Source organism: Glycine max, chromosome 15, assembly GCF_000004515.6.
Source record: "Glycine max cultivar Williams 82 chromosome 15, Glycine_max_v4.0, whole genome shotgun sequence".
Taxonomy (NCBI): domain Eukaryota; kingdom Viridiplantae; phylum Streptophyta; class Magnoliopsida; order Fabales; family Fabaceae; genus Glycine; species Glycine max.
The window spans coordinates 36,204,424-36,222,826 of record NC_038251.2 but is presented as its reverse complement, the minus strand read 5'-3'; the positions used below and the strand labels follow the sequence as shown (position 1 = coordinate 36,222,826).

Here is an 18,403-nt window from a genome sequence, read left to right as displayed (position 1 = left end):
AAGTCTTGTGTATGGAATATGGAAAGAGGATATATGAAACTCAGTTTCTATACACTTAAGTAACATTGCTATTGTTATGTTATTTTTTTAATTAATATAGAAAGTAAAAGTGTGAATCTAACTTTATTTTATTGTTCATATCATTTCTTTTTAGTTTTCAAAACAAACCGTAACTTAATTTTACACCAATTCACTAAAAAAATAAAAAATCTGAAAGAGGAACCATTATATTAGGTGGCTTGTTAGAGGAGACAAGAGAGAGAGTATGCCAAACCACAGCCACAGTCGCGCTCCAAATTTCAGTAAGATACAGAACAAAAAGGTACACATTTTTATAGAATATACAATACAATATAAAATTAGCCTTAGCCATTAGGTAACTAGCGTATTGTCATGATACTAACTGCACCCAAACTAACACAAAAGCATAAGCACTTTACATTGCAAATATGGTTAACGGATGAACTGAGAATGTGGTCCACTGTAAAATGTTTCATGTTTTGCAGTGCCTAGTGCTTCTTATGTGTCAATGCTTAATGCATGCCATGGAAGATCAGAAAGAACTAGAGTGAAAAAAAGATGGTTGGTTTCATTTGTATTGAATGAATGGCAGAGACAGAAGCTTGTTCCTAGAAGCCTAATCCAAAACCCCTTTGTGTCCTTATTTATCCAAGTGATCTCTCTCTCTCTATCCATTGGAAGAGAAGATGGCATCAAAACCAGTTTCCCTTTCACATTTACTCCTTTTAACCTTGTTTCTTGCCACCATCCAACTCTCAGAGCAGTTAGAGTTTTCTCAGTCTCAAACACTACTCAAGGTTCAGCAACTTCTTGGCTATCCATCAGCACTAGGTACTCTCAGCAGCACCACAGACTTTTGCAACATTGAACCTACCTCATATTTGACACTAGTCTGCTATGAGGATAGCTTGACACAGCTGCATGTTGTTGGCAACAATGAGTATAATCCACTGCCTCAAAACTTCTCCTCAGATACTCTATTTGCTACACTAGGCACTCTTTCAAGCTTGAAAGTCATTTCCTTAGTTTCTCTTGGACTCTGGGGGAACTTACCTGAAAGCATTGCTCAAATGTCTTCATTGGAAATACTTAACATTACCTCAAACCACTTCAGTGGAGCCATCCCTTCTCAGCTTTCACTTCTGAGGAACCTTCAGTCAGTGGTGCTTGATGATAACAACTTCAATGGTGAGGTTCCCAACTGGGTAGGCTCACTTCAAGGTTTGGCTATGCTTAGTATGAGGAACAACTGGCTTAGTGGGAGCCTGCCAACTTCATTGAATGCTCTTCATACCTTGAGGGTGTTAGATCTATCAAATAATCAGTTATCTGGGGAACTTCCTCATCTTAAGAATTTGCCAAACCTTCAAGTTCTTAACTTGGAAAACAACACATTTGGACCTCATTTTCCTTCTCTCCCCACCAAGTTGGTTTCCCTTGTGCTTAGAAATAATAGCTTCAGGTTAAGTGTCCCTTCTAATTTAAGTTCATTCTATCTGCTCCAAAGGCTAGACCTTTCATTGAATGGTTTTGTGGGGCCATTTCCACCATCCTTATTGTCTCTGCCTTCCATCAATTACCTTGATATTTCCTCAAATAAATTCACTGGCATGCTTCTCAATAACTTGTCATGCAATGATGATCTCCACTTTGTAAATTTGTCTTCAAATCTTCTGAAAGGGGAACTTCCCACTTGTTTAGAACCAAAGACCAGGGTTGTTCTGTATGCTAGAAACTGCTTATCAAACAAGAACCAAGATCAGCACCCTTCAGATTTCTGCAGCAATGAGGCTTTGGCAGTGACGATCATAACCCATCAACAGAAGCACAAGAGAACAACTAGTAAAGCAATTATTGTATCTAGTATGGGAGGTCTTGTTGGTGGAGTGTTGATTGTAGGAGTGGTCATCTTGGTTGTTAGCCGAGTTCATAAGAAACAAGTAGTGAAAATACCTTCAAAGTCTACTTTGGAGCATGCTATCAGTCAGGAACATAATGAAGATGAAGTGAAAACTACTACAAGGTCCATAATGGAGCATATCATCAAAAGGGTTCCTGACAAACGTGCTGTGGAAACACTAACAAGATCCATAAAGGAGCATGTCATGAGCCGGGTGAATAGCAAGCGTGTTGTGAGGGCATCAACAAGGTCCATAATAGAACATGTATCATCAGCAAACACAGCAAAACTTCTCAATGATGCAAGTAAATCCTCAAATCTTTTGCCTTATTGGTTCAAAAGTTTTATTTTGAAACATGAGATTATTTGTGTTCAAGTTTTTGGTTTAAGGGCTAAAACATAATTCTGAGAATATGTTGTTCTGTCTGGCTGTAGATGTATCAACATATGCAAAAAAAAATATTGAATTTAGAGTAGGAGACATTTCAGGTTTTATTTCTATGACTATAACAGATTAGATCTAATAAAATAAGTGCATATCTATTGTGCTAAAGTGCAGAATGTATCATAGAAATCAAGGAATTAGAGCATGTCACTCACAACCTTCATTTCTATTAATTATTACATGTCACATATAGTCATTTTATTTTCTTTGTTTGCAGGGTATATATCAGAAACAATGAAGATGGGAGCCAGCCTTCCTGCTTATAGGACCTTTGCTTTGGAGGAACTTAAGGAAGCTACAAACAATTTTGATGAATCATCTTTCATAAGTGAAGGCCCACGTGGTCAGGTATGTACTAGAGATTATTAAGGTTGACAGAATCATATATATAGTTACCTACCAAATGCTTGATGCCCTAACCTATAGAACTGTAATTTTGTGATGGCTCCGACTTGACTCTAGATACTCCATACTAGAACAAATATGTCAATAATCTGGACAACACATAAGTGTATGTTGCCAAAAATTAGGCTTCATATAACTATATATGAATAATATTTGAGAAAACTTGTTGTTAAGTACAAAGTCTGCGGCTATGTATTGTCTTTAGATGAGGTACATTTGAATCTCTGGCATGACTTCTGTTGAAAATTATATTCACAGGGTAGCTAGCCATCTATCTCACACTTATTGTAGAGTTTATTATACTCTCATTTGCTTATTACAGTATACTTTCCCTTTGTTGTAACTGGAAACTTTTGCATAGGTTTGTATTGTTTAGGCTCTGTAGTTCGCCCTGCTGATTATGCATATAATTTTTTGCATAGTTGTTCTCCATTATCTTTGTGACTTGCAAAATTTAATTTACATTAACTATCATGGCAGATTTATAAAGGGGTGCTTTCTGATGGAATGCAAATTGCTATTAGAGGTTTGAAAATGAGAAAGAAACATGGCCCTCAGACTTACATGCACCATGTTGAGATGATTTCAAAACTAAGGCATCCACACTTGGTTAGTGCACTTGGGCATGCTTTTGAGAGCAACCAAGATGATTCAAGTGTAAACAATGTATTTCTCATATTTGAGTTTGTTCCAAATAAAAGTTTAAGAAGCTGTGTTTCGGGTAAGGAAACTTTTCCATCACAATCTTCCTTCTAAATTCCCACATACCATAAATTTCATTAATTTTGTACACTAAAGTCCTTTCTAGGAATTGTTAGGTTTAAGATTTTGTTTTCATTTTCTACTTTTGCATGTAATTCAAAAATGTCAATTTGTTTTCATTTTATTTCCTATTTTCAAATAGTTGCTTGAAAACAAATCATTGTAAACGTTTTCTCAAACCAAACAGGACCTAAATTTTTCTCATGTTCAGATAAAAGGAAATGAATATTTCCTCTAACATATACTTTCAATAGGATCTTCTGGGGAAAAGCTTTCTTGGACTCAGAGAATAACAGCTGCAATTGGAGTGGTGAAAGGCATTCAATTTTTGCACACAGGGATAGTGCCTGGACTGTATTCAAATAATCTGAAGATAACAGATATTCTTTTGGATAACAATCACAATGTTAAAATAAGCAGTTATAATCTGCCACTCTCTGCTGAAAATAAAAGAATGGTAAATGGAACAAATCTTTGTTTATATTACTACTACTATATCTTCACTCATTTCTGATTTTACTCATCAAAATTGTTTTCTTTAAAACTTTCAGATCAGCAATGGAACTTCCCCTGGCTTTAAAGGAAATGTCCAAGCAAGGTAAAAAAAAAAAAATAATTACCGATATTGTAATAAAACCTAATTTTAGCTACTAAGAGAATAAGAAGTGTTATCTAAATACACTCTTTACTATTGAGTGAAATGAAATTCATGTAAGCGTTTACTAAATGACACGGGTCCCACTCTGTTCTAGGTTGGTTTCATTCCCCTATTACATGGGTTCCACGTGAACTTCAGCATGAAAAGGGTGTGTTGATTCGATGGAACTTTCAGGGTTATAGTATTTAGAAAATTAAACACAACAGAATTAAATGTTTTGACACTGAATGGGGGGGTTCACTGTCATTGGATTTTCCCATGAAATGCATTTTATCACATATGCTCTCTGTTTAAAGTTGAAATATATATACTAGTTGTAGAAATAGACAGGTAAGAATTTTATTAATTCTTTTTCACCCCCTGATGCATATTCCCTTGGATAAATCTCAACCCTGATCCATATATATCTGCTTCTTCCAATGCTAACCACTCCATTGGTATCTCTAATGTGAAGAAATGTTAGTAAAACCCTCAATTTGTCGACCCTTAAATGTTTCAAATTTCAATGTCTACAATCATGTGGACTTATTATAAAATCTTTTCCTGAGTCTCGTACTACTAAATTGGTGCTTTGTTGATTGTCTATAATAATGTATAGTTCTTTTCAATTGGCATTAATTGAGGTGATTACATTAATTATTTATGCAGGATCAAGGATGAAGACAAGAATGATGTCTATGACATTGGGGTAATCTTGCTAGAAATCATTCTGGGACGACCAATAATGTTCCACAATGAAGTTGGAACACTAAAAGATCTTGTGAGTATTACCTTCAAGTTTCATGCTTAAACATTTTAGACTAGTTATGGATAAGTTTGCAAATTTAACATTAAAAGTACTTTGATTTGCTAAAATACTGAGGGACTGTACAACATAAAAAAATTGTACTTTATTTGATTTTTAGAATAGCATAAGTGCTAGATAAAAACAGCTCAAGACATGAGTCAGTACAAAACTAGTTTTCATGAGGACAAAATTTACATACAGTTGTTTAAGTGATTTTGCTAATGTTCTCCAACCAAACTTGCATTTTCACTTTTGGTAATGTATGTTGACCTTTGATGCAATTCAATACCAAAATTATCTAAATAATTCCATCTAAGTTTTAATCTTTTTATTATCCTCTAAACTGAGCCACAAAATTTTGTCCTTAGCACAGAAAGAAAAAGAGAAAGCTTCGCTACTTCATCTTCCCAGCCCTTTGCATGAAACGTTGCACAACAAAAAGGATATTATAGTAAATGTGTTATTTTTTCCAGTATGCATATCAAACTGCAGATAGCACAATATAGTCCTGTTTGTTGGTCATCAAGCAACTAATGACACAAAATTGTCTTGTGATTCATTTACTTGTGTTGTACTGTACTCTTTGTAGTGTCCCATAATATAAATCAAATGCAACCTAAGCAACACTGTGCAACATATCTGAATTACAACCTAACTTTCCTGTGTTAAGCACAAGAGGTAGTAAAGTACTTCCACCTAATTCTAACAATTAATGTTATTGTGCTCTCTTCTGCAGTTACAGGTAAGCATCAAAACTGATGACATAGCTAGAAGGAGTATTGTTGACCCAGCAGTTCACAAGGAATGTTCAGATGAATCATTAATGACAATGATGGAGATATGTGTAAGGTGTCTCTCTGGTGACCCAACTGAAAGGCCTTCTGTGGAAGATATTCTCTGGAATTTGCAGTTTGCAGCACAAGTTCAGAATTCATGGAGAAGAGACTCAAGTGATCACAGTTACTCACCTGCACCATCCTCCAGGGAGACATAATTAAGATTTGTAAGAAATTTCCAGCAACTAATAGGGTGTATGTTACCTTGTACAAAAGTTTGATTTTACAGCATTGTCACAATTTTATAATCATGTTCATTATCAGAATTCAATTTGTACGTGTGCCTAAATTTTTTCCCTCTTATTTATTTATTTCTTTTTGTTATGGTTTTCATCCAATTCTTTGAATGCATAAAGTCAATCTCTAGTATTTCAATTTTTCACTTTCCCATTACCCAACTCATTAATTTTGATGGAAAATCGTCCTCAAGTAGATAACGTCATGTAACTAAATTTATGATATGGCGGCCAAAATTATGATCATGGACAGCTTATTAAAACCTCCATTTAATTGGATTGATGTCGTCAATGTATGCATGTTACATTTTTCACCTCACGTCAACTAAAAAACACAAGTTTTTTGTTTTAGGCAAAAAACACAAACGCTAGGTTTAGTAACTTTAGATTTGATGTATTTATTCCTAAATAAACTTCAAATTAGATGTAAATCGATTGATTAATTCAAGAGGTAAAACTAAGCACATACTTACATTTACCCTTATTTGAGTGAATCCATGATGACGGTGGTAGTTGTTGTAAGTTGTAACAATCAATTTCACAGTTTTTATGATTATGACTGTATGGCCTATGCATTAAATTCATCCTGTACTTCCAATGTAGTTGTTTGTTATAACAGAAAAGTGTCTCTGGTCATGGCCTCGTGACTCTGAAACATAAGCGGTGTTAGAAGTGCTTTGAATATAGTATATACTACTTTCTTCCTACCAAGGTATGAGAAAAGTAACTGACATTTTCCAGTGTAGGGTCATTACATATGACATTAAAACAGCTAATTCAAAAAGAGATTCTATATCTTCAATTTTGGATAAATATATATTTTCTTTCTTAAATTTGTTAAGCGTTTACAGTTAAATTCCTAAAAAAATGAAAAATTAAAATTTTATTTTTAAATTTGTAAAAAGTATGATAAATTAGTGTTACTGTTAGTTTTTTCTGTTAACTTAAACGGAGGTGTCTGTTTGACACTTTCGATGATAATATGACAACTGGCGGTTATCATGTGTCATACACGTGATTTTCACGTGTCATCTATATGGTTATCATATGTCAAAAAATTGACTTTTTAATTTGATCTTTGAACTTAATAACTTGTTGTCATGTTAATCATTTAAGGCTATGGTATAAGATTACTAGTTATGAAATATAATAAAAAAAGAACGGATAAATATCTATTTTTATCTTTGAATTTGTTAGGCATCGATAGTTAGGTCTTTGAAAGATGAAAAATTAAAATTTATTCCTGAAATTATAAAAAGTGTAACAATTAGTCCTATAATTAATTTTCTTTAACTCCAATGATTGTGTTTATGTAACACTTTTGGTGATGTCATGGCAACAGACAATTGTCACATGTCATTTACTTGACTGTTACATATCATTTACATGACTATCACATGTCAAAAAATTAACTTTTTGATTTGATCTCTAAACATAACAAATTGCCATCATTTTAGTCCTTGAATTTAACAACTTATTAACATTTTGGATCTTGAATTTAACATGGACTATCATTTTGATTCCTAAAAGTACTTTTAAATTTCCAATTAAGTCTCATTTTGCATGAAATTATTAGCATAAACATTACTATATTCTCGTACTTCTATTCTTTCTCCAATTCTATCATTTAAATTATACTATGAATATGAAACTAAAAGTTATGAGTGATTACATCAAAATAGTAAGTGTTAAACCCAAGACATTACTAACATTATTCTACAAGGTTCCAAACCAGATATTCTACCCAAACTAAGTTATTATCTTATATGCTATTAATATGTGTAGAATATTATCTTAATTAATTAATTAATTTTATGAAATAATGTTAATGATGAACAAACAGTTAAAAAAAATACTTGACCCGTCATAACAATTGAATATAAAGGGGACATGAAAAATAAAAGTATTAGAACTATTTTCTTACATATCCTTTTGTAGTTTTTACATTGTTGTTCAAAGATTGAGTATTACAGGACATGACCCATTATAAGTTAAAAATATACTACCTATAAAATTGAACATAAAATATAGTTGTTGTTTGTCATGTTGGAATATACAATATATACAACCTACAAAATTGAGTATAAAAGTTCGCCTATTATATTAGTCATGTTGGAGTATACAAAATAAAATAAAATACAATAAAAGGTGAAAAACAAAAGTATCCAATTTCATCTTAAATTTTGGTCGAATAAAATGATCAATTTTGTATGTCTTTGTTTTTTAATTTTCTCCTTAATTAAATAAATATCCTAACTTTTAAAAGTAAATTATTTGTTAGAATTCAGACGTGCTTTTAGGAACCAAAATGTTAGCAATTGATTAAGTTCAAAGATTAACATGACAACAAGTTATTAAGTTCAAAGATCAAATTAAAAAGTTAATTTTTTGACATATGATAACCAAGTAAATGACATGTGACAACCGTCCGTTGTCATGTCATCACCAAAAGTGTTACATAGACATAGTCATTGGAGTTAAAGAAAACTAACGATAGGATTAATCGTCATACTTTTTATAATTTCAGGAATAAAATTTTAATTTTTTCTTTCAAGGACCTAACTATCGGTACCTAACAAATTCAAAGATAAAAATAGATATTTATCCGTTCTTTTTCTTTATTATATTTCATAACGAGTAATCTTATACCATAGTCTTAATTTTGCCATCTCACTATATTTATGATGACATGCACCATGTAATTGTAACAAGTGTTATAATTAGAAATTATTCCACTTTGTACTGTTCCTAGTCTTTAAAATTTTGTACTTTGAAGGGAAGTTTTATGGCTGTCCTCCTCATCAAATAAGTTGATCGCAAGATTCTCTTTACTCAGATGTTGCAAAGACTGCATTTGAGTTTCAAAAAGACTTGTTATGTTTTCCTTTTTTTTTTTCAAAAAAAGAATAATGTTGTGATCATTTGAATGTCTCCTTGTAGGATGATAGGCGAGTCTTTGTGATCATTTGAATGTCTTCTCCATGAATTTTGAACTTGTGTTGCAAACTACAAATTCCAGAGAATATCTTCCACGAATGCCCTATCAGTTTGTTCATTGGAGAGGCCCCTTACACATTTCTCCATTATTGTCATTAATATTTCATCTTTGACATTCCTTGTGAACTGTTGGGTCAAAACTCAACAATACAAACTACTCTACTCTGTATCATAAGTATTGATTCTTACCGGTAACTAACCGCAGGAGGGCCACAAAAGTGCATTTCTCCATTATTGTCATTAATATTTCATCTTGACATTCCTTGTGAACTGTTTGGGTCAACACTCAACAATACAAACTACTCTGTATCATAAGTATTGATTCTTACCTGTAACTAACCGCAGGAGGACCACAAAAGTGTTTTGGGAATAATTTGTTTATACATGCATAGCAAATTATTTTGTATTCCTTCGGTTCTTAAATATAACACTCTTCTCATTTGTTTTTTTTATAAGATTCTTTTTAATTTTTAGATGTATTAATTATTTTTCTCCTAGATACTCTTACTTAATTATTCTCTCTCCAAACATTAATAGAAACAATTAAGTGGATACAAAGATGAGAAAAGGATAATTTTGGAATAATAACACAAATAATTGACATATTTAATATGATTAACTAAATTAATTATTTTTCTTAAGTGACGTAAATTATTTGAAAGGGTCTTACAACAACTTTAGTGTCAGATTTTCAACAAGAATTTTAAGCTCAAGATCCGGTCTTCATAAGATCTCCCAATAAAGGAGTTGGGCATATCTCCAGCATGGAGAATGGGTTCTTGCACAAGAACCCTTAAGATCTGAACATTGTTAAAAAAACATTTTTTTTTGCTCTATCTCCCTAACACCAAAATGCAGGAGAAACCAATAGAAGAGGAGATGGAATGATGATGAAGAAGAAGAAATTAGTAGGGGGAGAGACCAACAGACCATAAAAACCAAATACACATACCAGCGTTGGGAAAGGAGGCTGCAACGGAGTTCTAGAAGGGGGAAGGGGGAGGAGGTCGTGGTGGAGGGTGAGGTGGAGGGAGAACGCATCCATCGCGTAGGAAAAGGGAGAAGGAGGCCGCGGCCGCTGCAAAAGAGGTCGTGATTGAGGAAAAAGAAAAAAGAAGGAAGAAGAAAGAAGACGAGGCGTAGGATGAGGCTGCGATGGAGGAAGAAGAAAAGGCATGCCTGGTACAGGAGAGAGAGGGAGGAAAAAAATTGAAAAAAAGAAATAAAAAAGGCATGCCTGGTACAGGAGAGAGAGGGAGGAAAAAAATTGAAAAAAAGAAATAAAAAAAGGAGAGAGACTAAAGGGCAAAAATGAAAATGTAGGGGAAAAAATGAGTAGGCAAGCCGCGACAGGCACTATGTACACGGTGATCGTTACTCTGTTGCATATTTGGGAACATGACTGTCACAAGAATAATGAAATTTGATTTTTCTTTGTCATTAATGTGTTACATTTTTATTTATTATCAAATTTATGTATTTTTCATTTGTTTAACATTTAGTCACAAATAAAAATTAAATTTATGCTCATTTTACTATTTTTTTAATATTTATAAATTTTTTTCTTCCATGTTTCATTAAATTTAATTACTTAATTAATTATATTTAATTTAATAAATATCTAAATATAATATTTAAAAGTGGGATCCATATGGAACCTACAAAAAGTTACCAAAGATCCCAAAATGAAATCTACCATTAAAGAAAAAAATGAGAGATCTTAAGAGATCTTATTACGTGATGGTGGGTAATAAATTGTGTGAGATGTTGTGTTATACTTGAAATGTGTGTTCTGAACACGTGATTAATGTGAAGTTGTGGTATGTAATTTTGTGATTAAATCCTTAGGATAAGTGATGTTACGCAATGAGTGGTAAAATGATGCGAGTTGTGCTAACTTGAGCTTATTATACTTATATTGTGCGTGTGTGTTGTTTGTGTTTGAATTCTATGATGATCTCGAACCTTGTGTTCATGAGATTAAATGGTTAGGCAAACGACTTTAAAGAATCTTATACTAGAGGACGCTAGGACACAAAACTTTAATAGGATGTGACATTAGGGCATGGATTTCTATATTATTTGCATAATGTTGTGAACATGTTACTTTATGTTGTTCCACTTCTTAACTTGTTTTCCTTTTGTAAAAAAATAATTGGATGACCTTGTTTTGGATCAGAGATATTTCTATACCCTTATTTTTGTTAAGTTTTTAATTTGACTATTAACATGAATGTGAATCTTTTACCCACGTGAACTCTTTTATGCTTAGAAAATAAAATCTATTTTATGTAATTTCACATTTTCATGTATTTTATTATATAAATATGTATATCGGAGTAAATGGTATCACAAGTGTAGTTTGAAGAGCGAGATAGATGCTTCAGCATTCGAGTAGTGCTCAGATCATTCATAGTGTTGACAATGGCCCGATGAAGAGGCATCAAGCACCAAACTGATGGGAACCTCCCCAACAAGGGAGCTTGAAGTGCAATGTTGTTGTATTCAAAACGAGGGTTTTTTCTTTGCACACCCAACAAATTATTGGTACACCCAGAACAACATGCACAATTTTAAACTTATGATTTTTATTTACAATTTATATATGTAAATAAATTAATTATTAAATCAAAATTAATTGTCACAAAATTTATTATGTAAATTTACATGTGCATTAAATATACATTAGAAATTTTAGTGTTATGTATAGCGACATTAATTATTTTAAAACATAATTAGTCTATTAGTTCAGTTGGTTAGAGTGTCATGCTAATAATTTTAAATTAATTCATAAAACATATTTTTGAAAGTCAAAGGTATCCGTAAGTCTAATATGGATTGACAATCCGTAAGTCCTATTATGAAAGGGCAAAATTGAAATTGCACATGTTGTGCTAGGTGTGGGTACCAACAATTTGCTGGGTGCGCAAAGAAAAATCGTCAAAACAATTATGGGCAGGCTGTTCAGGTCCAATCTTTGGTGCGAGATTTTGTTCCCAAGGTGGTCGAAGGAGAAGCAATTGCAGCACTAGAAGCTATTAGGTGGCTAAAGGAATTAAACTTAAAACAGGTTATTATAGAGGTAGACTATCAAAGTGTAGCTTATAGTATTGCTTCAGCTAACATTGAGTTGACCGAGTTTGGCAGCATAATTAGGTGCTGCAGAGACCATTTGATAGCAGAACCAAGTTATAGGGCATGATTTGTTAGAAGGCAAGCAAATCTAGTTGCACATGGCCTAGATAGGGCATCTAGAGATTATGCTAGTCCTCAAGATTTCTATCATTTACCAAATTGTATTGCTGAGTTATGCTCTCATGATTTAATAATATGAGCATGTTTCCTTAAAAAAAACTGTTTCAATTTTTTAAAGGTTAAATACTTCAGGAATTACTCCCTTTTTTCAATGTCTATGATGAAAATAAACCCTACAGACTTATCATTTTTCCCTAAAGTGTGCAAGAAATAGATTATGACAATCATCTAACCATGGCATTGCTTTCTAGCCTCCGCTTCTTGAAGTGTTCCATTAACCAATTCACCCCAGAACCTCCAAAGTCCATCCATATATGATTTTACCTTTCATAATTTTTGGACACTTGTGCACCCAGCAAAATAGGGAAATTTCATTTATGTCCTTTCATAAATACTCACATAAATCATCAATCCGTATGAATTATTTTTTTAATTATTTTTTATAAAAAATAACTAATTTTTTTTAAAATAAAAGAAACTCATACATATTGATGATCCGTATGAGTTTTTTTTTCTAATTTTTAATTATTTTTTAAAAAATAATTACAAAATTATAATTAATCTAAAAAAAACTCATATAGATTGTTAATCCATATGAGTTATATGCTTATAAGTTTTTTTTTAAAAAATAATATTAATTTTTTAGTTATTTTTTCAAATAATTTTAATAAAAAAACTCATACGGATTGATGATCTGTATGAATCATACGAATTAACAATTCGTATGACTAATACGGATCATCAATCCGTATGAGTTTTTTTTAAAAAAATAATTTTAATTATTTTTTTTAATATGTTATAGAAATTAATTTTTTTTATATGTTAGCAATAGTTTTTAGCAATTTTATAAATATTAATTTGGTAATATTATTTAAAACATTCTAAAAAATCACCAAACTTCACTGTATATCCTTAACAAAGCACGTGCACCACCAACGACAACAAACACGCACCAACGGAAGATAATGAAAGCAAGCTTCAGTTATAGAGTGGGGTTTTACGAAATCAAAAAGACACTGCAAAAATGAAAAAAAAAGGAATATGCTATTTATAACCCAAAATGCCTATAAGGACAGTTTTTGCATTTTGGGAAACTATTGGATGTACTAGCAAAAACGCTGGGTGCCCAAAGCAATTCCCCAATTCGCATGAGGCTTATGAATTGATCAATTCGTATTGGACTTACAGATTATTATATCAAAATTAATTGTCACAAAATTTATTATCTAAATTTACATATGCATTAAATATACATTAAAAATTTTATTGTTATATATAACGACATTAATTATTTTATAACATAATTGACTTATTAGTTCAGTTGGTTAGAGCATCGTTTGGACCTCAATCTGTATGAGGCTTATGGATTGGTCAATCCGTATTGGGCTTATAGATTCATCAATCTGTATCAGCTTTACAGAAGGACAAAAATGGAATTTTACTGTTTTGCTGGGTGTGCCAGCAATTGTATTGGGTACACAAAGCAATGCCCTATGTCAATATGTGAAATTTGTCCATCATAAAAGTTCATACCACTCAACCATTCGAGAGATCCTAGTCCTCTCCAAGATGAGGTAAGAACAACATGTATTCAACAGTTCTTAGTCAAATATATGGTTGACCGGCCAGAAGCCCAAGCAAAACTTTTAAGTTACCTTCACAATGCTCTAATCTGATAATAACCTGAGCCCCTCTGTTCCCTGATTTTTCACCTTCTAGGGCTCTAACTCAACAGCAATAAGTACAAATTCAGAGTTAAAGAATAAAAGTATAGTGAACACGTATAATTAATGGACTTGAATCTCATTTTGAGTTACTTTCTAGGGTAAAATCTTTAGTCTCAAAATATGTTTGAAATTCAGTTTTAGTCTTATAAAAATTTAATGTTTTTAGTCCCTATATTTAAAAAAAATGATGTGGTATTTGTCTCTTATCATCAGTGACTAAAAACATGTGTTTCGTTAAAATGCAAAGACTAAAACATATTAAAATTTATAGGGACTCAAATCGAATTTAGAGATATTTTATGGGACCAAAAATATATTTTATCCTATTTTCTAATAGAAAAGTTGAAGTGATTCTGAAAGCTACTCCTAAAATGTTTAAGCTATGGAACAGTCAACAAATGAAATAAGATATACAATCATATGATGTATGAAAACTGCAAAGAATTTCATGTTATTAATCTCAAAATAGTATATGCCTGATTTATTCCTTTGGCAATGAAAACCAGAGTCCAGGAGGACACTGTAATTTTGCACTATATAAGCAATGTCTTCTACTGTAAGAATTTGTGGTCAGCATTTATTCATTACAGTGTGGACCAATCCATCATATCCTGCTTATCATATCCATGATGTGGTTCAGCAATTTCCAACCCCAGGCTAAAATAAAATAGCCAAAAAGTTTTCTCAGCATATCCTACTTATCATAGATATCAGAAACAATAGCTATGACAAAGGTGAAAATGACAACAGCTATTAATCAACGGAAACACGGAATGAAGAAAAACATAAATTAATCAACTTCTACGCAAAAAATGACAGGTAAAGTCAAAAGGGAAAAGTATGTATTGTGCTCTAAAATATGCACTGATGTCTTGAAGCAAATATATGACTATAATTTACCTGATCGCAATAGAGATTGTCACCAATAGCATCATTTTGACTTCATCTATGTATAAGACAAGAAGAAAATTTGCTACAACAAGCCTGTGGCCTGAGGCATTTTTCTCTTTGCTATAATCAACTTTCAATATACAATACAAGGCCAATCTTTTGGAAAAAAAGGGAAGAAAACAATAAAATAAATTCCTCAAAAAGTCAGAAAACAGCACATAAAGAAGTCAATGCAAATTCCTAACCTAAGATTGACTGGACAATGATGAAAATATGAAGATCAAATGAAACAAAGAATCAACTCAAAGGAGTAATATCTTGATTGCAACTGTTTAGAAGCCTAAATATCATACCTCAGTCAGATTTCAAGTTCTTCCATGACTCTTTCTTTACCATGAAGCAAATGGTGACACAAGGTTGAGATTCTTATTGACTGGTGAACATACAACTTAAAATTTCTTCAAGGTTCTTGCCATGGCTATCTTCTTTAACATCAATACATGGAATTATCCATGACAGAAATGGACTTTCAGAAGTCTTCTGAGCCTCATCCAACTACAAATGCCAATTTGACATGGTTGAGCTGACAAAACCAAAAACTGGAACATAATACAGGATTTTACATTCTTTCCTGAAAAGATTCAGAGCGCGAGAAAGCAGCAGGGTTAGCCCTTAGAATTTGATTATCATCTAAAATATGAGGACTGGCCTGTGACTTTGGTTCAAATGATTTAAAAACACTTCCTTTCATAATGAATTTGTTCTGTTCAGACTTTGTCCCCAAAGTTGACCATATAGAACTATTTGCTGCCTCTTCTGGGTCATTAATTCTTACAGTCTTAGGCACCCAAAGATTCTGTTTCATTGCATCTTCCCCCGGTGTACTTCCATCTCTAGGATGTTTTCCCAAGGTTGGGGACCTATTACCCGAACAAGTGCTGTTGCTAACTGAACATGAAGACAATGAGATGCCACTAAATGCAGATCCAACCAATGAAGCCTCTTCTTTTTGCTCAGCCCAGCTTGACATAAAACCCAAATACGAATAAGGCACCCCTGGAAGTATTACTGTTGGTATGGAGAAGCCAGGAACTGCCATCATAGTTGAAGAATCGGTGTAAACAGCTCTAGAACTGATGTTACTAGGCCTAAACTCCTTGACATTCCAACATGGATTCCATTGGTAAGGCCATGAAGGAACATGATAATAATGAAATGAATGTAAAGGAACTAAACCATTAGAGTGTTGTGGCAAACCAAGCTGCTCTATTTCACTAGATCTCATAGAAGAGCTGGAAGGCTCCTCATCATCATCATCTTTGAGAGTGGAGGAGTCCACTTCAATCTTTGTCAGGCCATTGAGACTTAACACAGTTTCTAAAGATTCACTAAGAGGAGTTTCCTCCCCTCCTTTGATAGGTCTTGAAGTCACAGGAAGTTCATTAGATAAGAGAAGCATATCACTAGCAGGTTTAGAATCTGTCTGGATCACAGATGCAGCATCAGGAGTCATAGGTATCTGACAATACTGAGCCGAGTGCTTATTCTTACGCTTGCCAGTCCCAACAGGAATGTTTCTAATCGTCCCCCCAGCGGTCCAATACCTTTGGCAATTTTTGCAGAAATGCCTAGGTTGGTTAACATTGTAATTGTTGAAGTAGCAAAACTTTGTTTCCAAACTATTGCAACGAGGACATGGCAGGACCTTGTCTGGCTTCTTGAAAACTTTTTCTTGATGATCAATTTCTCTTTTAGCATTCCTGTGTTCATTAGTCCTATGAACTACTTTAGGCACCAGTTTCAGTGTAGTATTTTTATTCAAGTTTGGAGTACCATAACCATATTTGTGTGGATCAATCAGTTTGTTAGATACTTCATTCAAAGGAACATCTACTTCATTGTTAGTTGATTCTTCAAGTCCATTCTGCAATTGAGGACCATTCTGTGTCAGCTGGGCATACATGGAATAGACAACTTGCAATAAGAATTAAGGCCAAAGGCGCTAACTCTGTGACAGAATGTATGGGTTGGCATAAAATATGCATTCCAATATAGATAATTAATTATACAATAAAAAAACCACACATTAAGCACATCTCAGTATGTCATGGTAATGCTCCAGCGAAGTGATTAACAGTAGATATACAATGGGACATTGAGAATCAATTTGAAAACACAATCACCTTCAACTTCTAACATAACATAACAAGAGTAAGAATCTTCATTCACCATGCCACTATCCATATTACATTGCTACAGCTATTATAACACAACCCACTAATTTGGCCTCATTTAAACTGCATAATGTTCATTACCTGTTAAACAATGCAGTCCAATTTTAAAAACAGAATCAAACACAAATAATTCAAATCAAATTCCACCTCTTATGTTTACTATAGAACCACAAAAATCAAAGCATGATTTTCTTTTATTTACTTTATAGTTCCCTCCCTATAACAAGCCTCCCTACCTTTACAACAAGAGCCTTATTCCACCAAGTGAAATCGGATACATGGATCTATCAATGTTATTGGACTCAGTTAAAGACCAAATTCTCAAGAATATTATTCACCACTGGATCCCTCTTAACAATTTTCTCCAATGTATTTCTTGATCTCTCTCTACCCTTTTTCACATGGCTAAAAATGATACAATCTACTCTTCTCAATAGCTTTATTTTTTTAAAAGAACAAAAACAAAACACCTTCGGATACCTGGTGCATAATATTTTCGGGGTAGGCATGTGAACCACATTGAAATATTCATTATACAAATAACTAATAAGCTTGCAACATGAAGACCAAATCTTGACAAGAAAAAAGAAAAGAAAAGAGTTTTCTATCATTCAAACAATCAAAAGCAAATCGTGTATAGCTTTCATACACCCATTTCAGTAAGGCAAATAAAAGTCCAGCCTTTTCTTATTGTGATTTTAAAAATGCAAACTATAGCAAGAACCTTACTGAAAAACTTTCACAAGAAAAAGAGCAGCACGTGAGAAGGAACAAATCACGAGAATGAAAATGAAAGAGTAGAGGAGGGTTGAATGGCATGACCATGATGATGATGGGTTGAAGCAAAGGCTGAATCTGAGTCAAAGAGAGTATCTGTGAAGTGAATGGTTGGCTTAATGTGAATGTGAATATTATGAATATCTGCTCCCAAAAGCTTTATTGCAGAATCTTGAACTTGGGACATGCCTCAACTGGAACCCAGTCAGTTACTTAGGACCCAAAAGGTGTCTTGAGATGGCGCAACAAGCCAACAACAGAACCCACAACCCTGGAAACCAATCTGTTTATTTGCCAAAACAAGAAAATAAAAATTAAATGATATTTTGGAATTAGCCTTATAAGATTTTAACATACGGGCATTTTTTTTTTTTACCATATAAGTATGAAATATTAACTAATTTTTTAGGTTGTTATTGAAGAGTCCAACTAGTCACTTTTAGTAATTTTTTTATCCACTAAACTCAAATTT

The 18,403-nt window shown here is 33.0% G+C and overlaps 2 protein-coding genes across 2 annotated transcripts; one reads left to right on the top strand and one right to left on the bottom strand.

The window, feature by feature from the left end:
• Nucleotides 1-262: 262 nt before the first annotated feature.
• Nucleotides 263-6,138, top strand: LOC100797327 (probable inactive leucine-rich repeat receptor-like protein kinase At3g03770). Its single transcript, XM_041010095.1, has 7 exons — nucleotides 263-2,226; nucleotides 2,584-2,714; nucleotides 3,252-3,492; nucleotides 3,788-3,990; nucleotides 4,085-4,131; nucleotides 4,840-4,951; nucleotides 5,715-6,138. The coding sequence occupies exons 1-7, from the start codon at nucleotides 708-710 to the stop codon at nucleotides 5,970-5,972; spliced, it is 2,511 nt and encodes an 836-aa protein (XP_040866029.1). The 5' UTR covers nucleotides 263-707; the 3' UTR covers nucleotides 5,973-6,138.
• An 8,860-nt stretch (nucleotides 6,139-14,998) lies between these two features.
• On the bottom strand, nucleotides 14,999-18,189 carry LOC102666857 (cyclic dof factor 3). Its single transcript, XM_006597942.3, has 2 exons — nucleotides 17,977-18,189; nucleotides 14,999-16,844 (listed from the first exon to the last, which is right to left on the bottom strand). The coding sequence occupies exons 1-2, from the start codon at nucleotides 17,977-17,979 to the stop codon at nucleotides 15,540-15,542; spliced, it is 1,308 nt and encodes a 435-aa protein (XP_006598005.1). The 5' UTR covers nucleotides 17,980-18,189; the 3' UTR covers nucleotides 14,999-15,539.
• Nucleotides 18,190-18,403: the final 214 nt, after the last annotated feature.

Excerpts from the sequence above, each read along its gene's own strand:
- LOC100797327 (XM_041010095.1), top strand. The coding sequence starts at position 708 with ATGGCATCAAAACCAGTTTCCCTTTCACATTTACTCCTTTTAACCTTG. Across the intron at positions 2,227-2,583 it reads AAAACTTCTCAATGATGCAA|GGTATATATCAGAAACAATG; the intron begins GTAAATCCTCAA and ends CTTTGTTTGCAG. Across the intron at positions 3,991-4,084 it reads CTGCTGAAAATAAAAGAATG|ATCAGCAATGGAACTTCCCC; the intron begins GTAAATGGAACA and ends TAAAACTTTCAG.